The following is an 11,369-nucleotide window of genomic DNA, read 5'->3' as shown; positions in this document are numbered from 1 at the left end:
GGTGTGATGTTGATGGAAAGGAAATGGAAAGGGGCAGGGGACTGTAAACATCTGTGGCCTGACATCTCAAGAGACATCACATTGAATTAATATTTATATTCCACAATAACTTGCTTCCTCTGGACTCAGTGCTAGAGGGGGTGAGGAGGGAGAGGGGGTGTAAGCAGAGATAGATGCCAGGGTGGGGGGCCTGTAGGGGTAAGGGGGGTGAAAAGGAGAGGGGGGCTTAGGATAAATGGGGTGCCATCCTATGAAGTATCAACGCCCATAATTTCTGGTCTTGCTATCTCGGCACTCTGTGGCCAAGGGTAAAGGGGATGGGGGAAGGGAGAGATGGTAGAAAAAGGGGGTGGGGGTGGGGGGGTGAAGGGGGTTTACAGCCTGTCCGAGGAAGGAGTTCATTTAGTGTATTGGTAAGAAGAGAAGGGGGAAGGAAGGAGAGGATGGGGGATGGGAGTAGGAGGGGTCTGTCAGTAAGCAACGTGTGCTGCAAAATCTCTACCATTGGTGCCTGACACACTATAACACATGATTCTGAGGTGGCGCCTTCTTATTGGGTAGAATTGACTGGTTAATCGGAGTTAAACTTCATCTTCCAGGTAAGTCTTGTTTCATAGTCAATTATAAGTTCTTATCGACTTGGTGTGTCGTCGGTCTTGAAAGGGAGTAAACTGCAGTGGACACACTGACAAAAAGAATTGGTAGAGTTACTTCCCTTACTAATTCTTATTTCGAAATTTCGCCATTCGGACTGAAGCAGTACTTTCGGGAACAGTGATAAATGAGAAGAGGGGAGTGGGGTTGCTGATGCTGACTGAAAACTGATCATAAAAAATGGCTTGAAACAGAACGTGTAAACATTTATAAGAGTGTTGATTGGGTCGTATTGTTTCTGTTAACCAAGAAGACGGTAAACGATGCGATTTTTTTTTCAAATGTTATCGTCTAACGAAGCTTTTGTTTCGCAAATTACCCATGAAAACGTGATCTTTGTTGACTTGAGGTAACTTTTAGAGACTCGTGTCTCAAAATTAATAGAGATTATGCTCATTCGTCTTAACAGGAAGACTACTAACGTTGTGTGGAAGGAAGAAGAAAAAAACCACAATAGTATTCCACGCTGGTTTTCGGGAGGGGATAGCTATCTAGGCTTTTCATGTGCAATCAACCCAAACCATCAACTCCGCCCCTCTGCAACTTCACTTGTTCGCTCACTCCAGCCCCCCGCTCCCACCCTCTCTCTATCTCTCTCCCTACCCTTTAACCTTGCACGCATCTCCGCAAATCCACCCCCATTCCTCCTGCTCATCACCCCCGTCCCCACATACCCCCCAAACCCCAAACTTAGTCACCGGTCTCCCTACGAAGCGTGGTGACGGCTGCAGTGAAACGGTCATATGTGTGAGATTGATCCAAAGCAGATCAATGTCAGGATGAAGAAGCAGAAGGACCCTCCCTTACAGGTAATGAAATTGGGTGGTTTGGAGACTCCAGTACAGGTGGTGCTAATCTTGATGGTGTTTTTTTCATTGTGTGTATGGAGATTATTTATTTGTCTAGTTATCTATTTATTTAGTCATACAACCTGTTTATACCATGCTTATTTCTTACTGCAGCAGCAGTCAACTGATTATGTGGGGGAGTGGTTGTTTGCTTCTTGTGCAGGTATGTGTGTGATGGGGGTGGGGGAGGTCTGCATGGGGTCTGTGAATATGTATGTGAGAAACTGTGCACTCTTGTCAAAAGAATCCTAGAATCTGAATTTGGAGTGAAAGTCCATGACTTGCACTTAATTAGTTAATAGGATGGGAGCCTGTGCACAGAAGAGGGTGGGTGGAAGGGGAGTGGAGATAAGAGTTGAGAGACTGGGAGAAAGTGGTGGGGGTTGAGGGTGTTTGAGGGGGGGCGAGGGGGGGATGAGTCAGGTTCCTGGTTCTGAAGAGATGGGAGGAGAAAAGTTGGTAGGGGGAAGGGGGGGGGGGTGAGGGATGATTGGGGATGTGGGGGGCATAGAGAAGTTTGTGGGTTCTCAAGAGACAGGAGAAGAATAGTGTGTGTGTGTTTGTGTGTGTTTACAATATTTATATGTATGATTATATATTAATGGATATGATATCTTAGCTTTCTCAGCTTTATTGTTTTTCCACACTTTGTGAACAGTGAATTTCTGAACAGGGGGTCTTAAAACCAGTCTTAACTCATATTGAGTCTTCAGTCATAGAATGCTTGAACACTGTTCACTGCCAGAGACAAAGGCAGCTATTTATTTGTAATCACTGTTAGTGCCTTTGCTTGTGATGTGTGTTTGATTGGTGAATGGCCTCAAACATACAGAGTCACAAGCACTGTGTTAGACTATGTTAGATCTACTTTGATCAATCTAAGTCTGGTGACAAGCCTTCACAAACTTTTGAGCGTACAAGTCAGCAGTAGTCAAGGTTCTGATGACAGACTATACATGTGCATGTGTCTTAGAAGGTGCGGTGGCAGAGATGGTTACGGATTGGACTTCTGATCCTGTGTTCATCAGTGATCTGGGGTTTGAGACCCCATTACAGCATGGTGGATAGGACTTGGACTGCCGTGATGGTCATAAACAGTGATAGGATATGACCTTAGACATAAATCTTTTTTCACATGCGTGTCTCTAGCAGGCCAGGGATCAAGGTGGCAGAATGATTGAGACGCTTATCTGCCAGTACATACAGTGTCCATGAGGATCTGGGTTCGAATCCCGCTCTTGCCCTTTCTCTCTTCTTCTTCTTCTGCGTTCGTGGGCTTCAACTCCCACGTTCACTCGTATATACGCGAGTGGGCTTTTTACATGTATGACCGTTTTTACCCCGCCATGTAGGCACCCATACTCCGCTTTCGGGGGTGTGCATGCTGGTTATGTTCTTGTTTCCATAACCCACCGAACGCTGACATGGATTACAGGATCTTTAACGTGCATATTCGATCTTATGCTTGCATATACACACGAAGGGGGGTTCATGCACTGGCAGGCCTGCACATATGTTGACCTGGGAGATCGTAAAAATCTCCACCCTTTACCCACCAGGCGCCGTCACCATGATTCGAACCCAGGACCCTCAGATCGAAAGTCCAAGGCTTTAACCATTCGGCTATGGCGCCCATCGCCCTTTCTCTCAAGTTTGACTGGAAAATCAAACTGAACATCAGGTCATTCGGATGAGATGATAAACCAAGGTCCCTGTGTGCAGCATGCACTTAGCACATTGTAAAACAACCCACGGCAACAAAAGGGTTGTCCTTTGGTAAGGATGAAATCCACTCTGACAGGTATGCAAATATATAAACATGTACAGAACACAAATATATATATGCAAGCACCCGTTGCCTGACTCAGTTACACTGCTTGTCAGGTATGTTTTAATGCCTAGCAGATGTGGCATAGTGCCAATGGATTTTTTTTTTTTTTCCCCAAATGCAGTTGCGCCACCTTGAGAAACTGAAATACACTTGTGTCTTTGCAGGAGCCAGAGCCATGGGCCTGAGGTACTACACCTTCATTGTGGGCGCCATCGTCATGACTCTAGGACTTGTCCTGTACTACACCCGCTGGTCTGACCGGGCACCATCACCGTGGGAACACAAGAAACATGTGGGCTTGATGATGAAAATGCCTCCTGCAGGACTGGCACATGAGACTGAGGATAGGTGAGACAGGCTTTTAGTTGTTTTTTGGTTTGTTTGTTTTTTGTTGTTTTTTAAGTGATACTGTTATTGCCCTTATAAAGAAAGGGTTAAAAGCCCCATAGTCTGTTGTTTTTTTCAGTAGAAAAATCCATTTTGATGGGAAAACAAATACACTAACACGCGGTGGTGATTGCACTCTCCATTGGTAGGGCCTCTCCTCCTCTTCTTCTTCTTCTGCGTTCGTGGGCTGCAACTCCTACGTTCACTCGTATGCACACGAGTGGGCCTTTACGTGTATGACCGTTTTTACCCCGCCATGTAGGTAGCCATACTCCGTTTTCGGGGGTGTGCATGCTGGGTATGTTCTTGTTTCCATAACCCACCGAACGCTGACATGGATTACAGGATCTTTAACGTGCGTATTTGATCTTCTGCTTGCATATACACACGAAGGGGGTTCAGCCACTAGCAGGTCTGCACATATGTTGACCTGGGAGATCGTAAAAATCTCCACCCTTTACCCACTAGGCACCGTCACCGTGATTCGAACCCAGGACCCTCAGATTGACAGTCCAACGCTTTAACCACTCGGCTATTGTGCGGTAGGGCATCTCCAATTTCACAAAGAGATATATATATATATATATATATATATATATATATATATATGTAACAGGGTGAAATTGTTCTCTTTGCCCCGCAGAGAGGGAGAGAGAGAGAGAGAGAGAGAGAGAGTGTGCACGTTCATGTCCCTTGTTAGCTTTAGCATTATTACTTCATGTGCAAAATAATATTCATGTAGGGTGGATGTGCTACATCTTGATATGTTTTTACGAAGTGAGTTCTCCTACCTTTCCTTGTAGTAGAACCAGTAATTTCATCAGTTCTCAGTTAGCTGGAAAAGGGAAAAGGCAACAGTATTGTGTGTGGGCCTCTGTCAGCCTGATAGGGTGAGTGCAAATATATCATACTTTACAGTAAGCATTTCTAGCATTGAGAAATTGATACCAAAATGTAAGTGCTAATTGTATTTCCTTATTAATATTCTTCTGTGAGTTTAGATGTTATGCATTTGAATGGATTCGCAATCATTTTGAATAATGGTGTTAATCTTTACTGAAATATAACCTCAGCTTATGTTTAGAAGTTTCTAGGATTTATTAATATCTTTAAGAAATTAGACAATTTCGAATTGGGTGTCCAGATGGTTGAAAGCAATTGCTCATTTCAATTAATGGGATATTTTAGTCTTTTCACACATTCATTTGTAACAATTGTAGATTCATGTGTAATAACTAATATTTGGTAAAGTGATGTTTGGAGTAAGTGAGTGAATGAACGTAGATAGACATTACTGTGCACTTGGTTATGAGGACTTTGTTGTTTTGTCCACAGGGCATTCATTTACTTATTTATTTATTTCCCTCCTTGTATCTTATTTCCCTCCTTGTACAAGTACAGTCCCTTGCCCTTTAACCCCCTGCTTTCCTTTTCCCTTTACCCATGTCCCGATACGTTCTCCATGTCCCGATACGTTCCCCATGTCCCGATACGTTCCCCGTCCTCAATAAAGCCTTGAAGAGAACTGGTGTTGATGTGGTGAGAGAACCCTGCCCAACCGGCTACAAAATGGCGCCCAATAAGGGACAATAATATAGAGAGATAGATAGATAGATAGATAGATGTTGTGACAAAGATACAGTACAATATTATTCAATACAATACAGTTCAGTACAGCACATTACAGTATGGTACAACACAACACAACACACTACAACACAACACAACACAACACAACACAACAAAATGTTTGTTTTTCTGACACTTGCAAGACTGGAAAGAGGGCCCAGTCAGATCTAAACAGTCAACAGATCTGTTTTGCTAATTGATTAGAATTAATGGACTGTTGCAAAATGTTGGTGTTCTCATACATAACATGTTGTGTTTAATAGTGTGTGTGTGTTTGTGTGTGCATGCGGGTGTGTGGGTGTGGGTGTGAATGTGTCCGTCTGTGCTCATGTCTGTATACATATATATATATATACATGTTGATGTGATGTCCTGTGTGTAGAAATCACAGGAAGATGCCGGCAGAAATACTGGAAATGTACCGGCCCTCGCTTGCCAGATGTGTTCAGTCTGCTGGTTCACGTGATGCTGCTTTGGTAAGTACCTTTTTTTTCTTTTATATATATATATATATATATATATATCTTTTAAAAATTTGTACTGATTGATTCATTTCCAGTTTATTATTGATTGATTTTTGACTCACTTGTGTTTTTTTGTATTTGTTTTGTACTGTTTTGTATTGCTTGTTTTTGTTTGTGTCTTTTGTTTGTTGTTGTTGTTTTTTTGTCAGAGAAGCTTTCCCTGTGTGTGAAATTCAGGCTTCATTTCCCGGAGGAGAGTATGGTACTACAGTGCAGCACCACCTGTAAATTTTGTCTTTTATTTTATTTTGTTATTATCTTTTTTTTATTTCTGCCAAAGCGTATTTGTTTTACCACGAATAAGGATTGTTTGGCAGAATTTTGCAAAGGACAACCCTCTTACTTCCATGTGTTCTTCTGGGGTTTTTTTCGTGGGCTAAGTGTACATGCTTACATTGTACATTGGACATCCGTTTGACGGGCGCAATAGCCGAGTGGTTAAAGCGTTGGACTGTCAATCTGAGGGTCCCGGGTTCGAATCACGGTGACGGCGCCTGGTGGATGAAGGGTGGAGATTTTTATAATCTCCCAGGTCAACATATGTGCAGACCTGCTAGTGCCTGAACCCCCTTCGTGTGTATATGCAAGCAGAAGATCAAATATGCATGTTAAAGATCCTGTAATCCATGTCAGCGTTCCGTGGGTTATGGAAACAAGAACATACCCAGCATGCACACCCCCTACATGGCGGGGTAAAAACGGCCATACACGTAAAAGCCCACTCGTGTACATATGAGTGAACATGGGAGTTGCAGCCCACGAACGCAGAAGAAGAAGAAGGACATCCGTTTATCAATGAGACCACCACAAAGACCACTGCTGAAGGTCTAGTGGAGGGGAGAGTAAGAATCCCAGTCTGTTCATGAGAATTGAACCCATGGACACTGGCTTCCAAGCAGGTAGCATTACCGCTTGGCCACTGCTCCCCTGCTGATCTCTTCCCGCAGTGTTTGTTTTCATGTTGTTGTTGTTTTTCCCCACCTGATACCAGCTCTGCTTTGGAGTGTGGTTTTAGTGCACGTGTGTGTGTGTGTGTGTGTGTGTGTGTGTGTGTGTTAATGTGTGTGTGTGTGTGTGAGTGTTGTGAGATCATGTATGCTTGTGCGTGTGAATGTGTGTGTTTATATTTATTTGTTTATTTGTTATTAGTTTTATTGTTTATTAGTATTTATTAGTATTATTCATATTGTTGCTTTTCTTTTTTCTTTTCTGTTCTTTTTATTCTGATTTTGTTTGGTATTTCTGTTTATTTTATTTATTCATTAATTTGTCTATTTTACTTTGTTATTTTCCCTCAGTGCCAAAGTGCATTTGGTTCCTTTGCTGGTCAGACATCAGCTTAGCTGATGTGTAGCATATATGGATTTGTCCGAACGCAGTGACAAGCTCCTCGGGCAACGGAACTGAACTGGAGTGAAAGGGGACAGGGGAATTCGAGTGGAGACATTTGAGTTTGGTCATATCAAAGACAAGTGAAGCAAAAGTCAGCTAACTCAGAAGTGTGTTTAACTTCTGATGTTTGATGTGTGATTTAGGGGTTCGTGGGGGTTTGGGGGCGGGGGGGGGGGGGGGGGGGGGGGGGGGCGGTATCTTGTTTTACATCTTCGTGGTTTGGGTGGTTTTGTCACAAAGATCCTTGTTGAATGAAATAGGGTTTTAGTGCAGTGTGTGTGTGTGTGTGTGTGTGTGATGTGTATGTGTGGTGTGTGTTTGTGTGTGTGTGATGTGTGTGTGTGTGTTTGTGTGTGTGTGATGTGTGTGTGTGTGTGTTGTGTGTTCAGCTGTCTCATGGCCCCCTCATCTTGGAGAGCAAAAACCCCTGCTGGTGGTACAACAGCAAGAGAGGCAAGGTAGCGCCCCCCCAGCTGCGTTGTCTCCCTTACTTCTTCCTGGCGGGTGTGGCCAAGTGCGGCTCCACCGACATTTACAACCGACTCATCAAGCATCCGCAGGTCGTCCCAGCCAGCGAGAAGGAACCGCGATGGTTCGACTGGAGAAGACATGTAACAAGTATGCATATTTTTTGTTTGTTTGTTTTTGCTGTTTGTGGTGGTTGTTTTATTTTTGACTCACTTGTGTAAACAAAGTGAGTCTATGTTTTAACCCGGTGTTCGGTTGTCTGTGTGTGTGTGTGTGTCTGTGTGTCCGTGGTAAACTTTAACATTGACATTTTCTCTGCAAATACTTTGTCAGTTGACACCAAATTAGGCATAACAATAGGAAAAATTCAGTTCTTTCCAGTCATCTTGTTTAAAACAATATTGCACCTCTGGGATGGGCACAAAAAAATAAAAAATGAAGCCTAATTATATGCAAACTGCATTTACTGTTATATTTATATTTTTTGTATTCTCTAAACTTGGCACTTTGATCTGATATTCTGACACAACAACAAGAGCAGTCATTATTATCATTTTTTGTTCAAACAGGAACTTCTTTTGCTAAGCATGGAAGTTTTATTTATTTTGCAAACGTTTTGGTGCAGATAGTAAAGAAGGGAAATTACTCTGTAATTAATGCTAGGGGACTTAATTTGCTTTAAACTGATCTTTCTCATCTTAAACATTACATTTTGAAATTATACTCAATGCATATCACAAGTGAGTCTTGAAGGCCTTGCCTCTCTTGTTCTATTTAATATCTGTAGACTATGAGAATTGTTGTTGTTGTTGTTTATTGTTGTTTGTTGTTGTTATTTTTCTGTCTGATATCTGTATAGGATGATAATTGTTTTTCGTTGTTGTTTGTTGTTTGCGTTGTTTTCTATCAGAAAGAAAAGATCTGAGCACATCACTCTTCTTTTGCAACATCTCCATTGGCTCCCTGTCTCACACACAATAAAGTACAAGATCAGCACTCTATGTTATAAATGTATTCACAAATCTGCCCCTTCCTATCCCTGTGGTTGCCTTAACCTTCACACTCCATCTACCTCTCTACGATAGGCTTCGGATCCGCTCTGTTTACACATACACAGATTCAAACACTCCACTGTTGGCCGCCGTTCTTTCTCTGTCTCTGGACCTTGCAGTTGTAATGAACTTCCTCTTTTCCTTTGTCAGGTCTCCACACTCAGCTCTTTCAACTCTGAGCACTTTCAAGTCTGGCCTTAAAACCCACCTCTTCCCAAGATAGCCTCCCTTCCCTGCCTCTTCCTTGTCTTCAGTTATGCATGCGTGTGTGAATGACTGGTGCGACAGCGCTTTGATTTGTCTCTGCACAAGATTCAGCGCTATATGAATATCATTGTTATTATTAATCAGTATCTGTATATGATGATAATTGTTTGATGTTTGTTTGTGGTGTTGTCTGTAGATGATGAGAATTGTTCAATACATGTACTGTTAATGCCTCTTGAATAAGGGCTTTGGCCTTGTATGACTAGATCATCCAAGTGGGAATCTGTGTGTTTCTCTATATCTTTGTTCCTTCACTGTATCTCTTTGTCTGTCTCTCTCTTTCTCACATTTTTTTGTTGTTGTTTTTTTAAGTTAAAAAAAAGTATGCATAGCTATTTGTCTGTCTGTCTGTCTAGATAGAATGAATGAATGAATGATTTTTTTTTTCTAGGGGTAATAGATTAACCATACATTTTTTTTTTCATCCAGCCCTCGAAAACAAATAAATAAACAACAGCAAAAAGATAACAGTAACAATATAGAAAAATTAAAAAAAACAAAAACAACAACAACAAACAAAACAGCAACAAAAACAAAACAATCCGGCAACATTTTAGTGTTGCTGAAGTACTTGAAATGCTACACACTGAAGGGTTGGACATCAAACAGGTGGATGATGACAAAGAAGAAAGTGAATGAAGTGCAGAAAGCGAGCATGGGTATGGTGATTCGGGGTGAAAAATTGGCTACATAATGGCAAAACTGTAAAAATAAGATGAGAAATTTGATTTTATATATATATTAATAATGAAAACTGCTTCGCCGTCTTCGCCGAATTTTTTTGTCAAATTAAGCAGTCTTCGCCGAAAAAAAAAAATCTTCGCCGAAAAAAAAATCGCATTTTAAAATTTTTAATATTATTATTTAAAAAATAATAAAAAAAACAAACCCGATCCACATTAGCTTTGCGCCTTTTGCACTTCCGCCGTTGTCAAATCCAAGATGGCGTCGTTCGACGACAACGTGGATCAAACGAAATTCAAAACAAAAAGAAAAAAGTATGTGAGTAATTGGAGGAGCGAGTGGCTGCAAAAAGTTGTTTGTGAGCGAAGAGTTGGCGATGTCATTCGGAAAAGAGAGAAGGATCAAGAGTTCGAAGTGTTTTGTGAACCATGCCAAAAAGTGATAGACTTCAAGTTGCGTGGATTCGTCGCCATCAAAGACCACATCATGCGATCAGCTCATCAACAAAATGTCACGGCTTTGAAGGGAAACTCAACCCTTTACGGTAAGTTTGTCATGTGATTCCTGTTTCTAAGATTTGCTTGTCGATTTGTAATCCAAATTATTTAAAATGTGTATATTTATTTACTGTTTGGTGAATGGCTTTGTGTGGATGGTGACTCACTGAATGAATGCGCATTGACTGATTGAGTTGTGTTGCAAGGATTTTTATTATTATTATTATTATTATATAATATTAATATATAATATATATTAATATATAATATTATTGTTATTAATTATTATTATTTATTTATTATTGTTATTGTTTTTTTGGGTTTTTTTGTTTGTTCTTGTTTCTGGAACAGAATACTATAATTACTAGTTCAAGAGGATTTGGTTTAAATATTTTAAAAATGTATGACACTTAAAACACATGATTCAATGATTCATACACAAACATAAACCTATACATTCACACACACACACACACACACACACACACACACACACACACACACACACACACACCCGCGCGCGCGCACACACCCGCGCGCGCGCACACACACACATACATGTACACATATTATATCATCACATACACTGTTAATGTAAGTGTTGAATTTAATGAAGGCTTGGTAATTTTTTTTTTTTTTTTTTTTTTTTTTTTTTTTACAGGAAGCTCTGTTGACGAAAAACAGAGTTCCTATGCTGCTCCACCACCATCCCTTCCACACCATGAGCCTACAGCCTCCGCAAGCATACCATTTGGCAAGGATTCTGCTCCATCTCCATCTCGTTCACAAGTGCTGTCAGGGTTGGAGTCAAAGAACAAAAACGCAAAATCTCTGTGCCTTCTGCTGACATTCGGGCTTTTTTCACAAAGCCAAAGGCAGCCAAACTGGATTAGTTGTCATAGTTATTTCCTGTGGCCTGCTTTGTGTATACTGTATATCCCAACCTCTTTTTTTTTAACTACAATTACAAATGATTGTACCTGTGTTACATGTGTGTTTATAGTTTTTAAGACTTTGTGGTTCACCATCCTGGCAAAGACTAGCAACACATGCTACTGCTCCCTCCTCTTACTAAATAGATAGACACAGAAGATTTTTTTTTTACCTATGCGTGTTTTCAAATGGTGAACTGTGTG

The 11,369-nt window shown here is 41.2% G+C and overlaps 1 protein-coding gene across 2 annotated transcripts in view; it reads left to right on the top strand.

Moving 5' to 3' along the window:
- The first annotated feature begins 772 nt into the window (after positions 1 to 772).
- The window catches only part of LOC143274588 (carbohydrate sulfotransferase 15-like), a 51,477-nt gene continuing 40,880 nt past the window's right edge, over positions 773 to 11,369 (top strand). The window contains exons 1-5 of one of the 2 annotated variants that reach the window (XM_076578446.1): positions 783 to 910; positions 1,064 to 1,463; positions 3,498 to 3,681; positions 5,732 to 5,825; positions 7,655 to 7,883. In XM_076578446.1, the coding sequence (XP_076434561.1) occupies positions 3,509 to 3,681; positions 5,732 to 5,825; positions 7,655 to 7,883 (496 nt within the window). In that variant the 5' untranslated portion in view covers positions 783 to 910; positions 1,064 to 1,463; positions 3,498 to 3,508. Of the gene's footprint in view, positions 1,464 to 3,497; positions 3,682 to 5,731; positions 5,826 to 7,654; positions 7,884 to 11,369 lie in introns of both variants that reach the window. The other variant, XM_076578445.1, reaches the window with a different exon arrangement.

This window comes from Babylonia areolata, chromosome 29, assembly GCF_041734735.1.
Source record: "Babylonia areolata isolate BAREFJ2019XMU chromosome 29, ASM4173473v1, whole genome shotgun sequence".
Lineage (NCBI taxonomy): Eukaryota > Metazoa > Mollusca > Gastropoda > Neogastropoda > Buccinidae > Babylonia > Babylonia areolata.
This window is presented reverse-complemented; position numbering and strand designations above follow the sequence as displayed.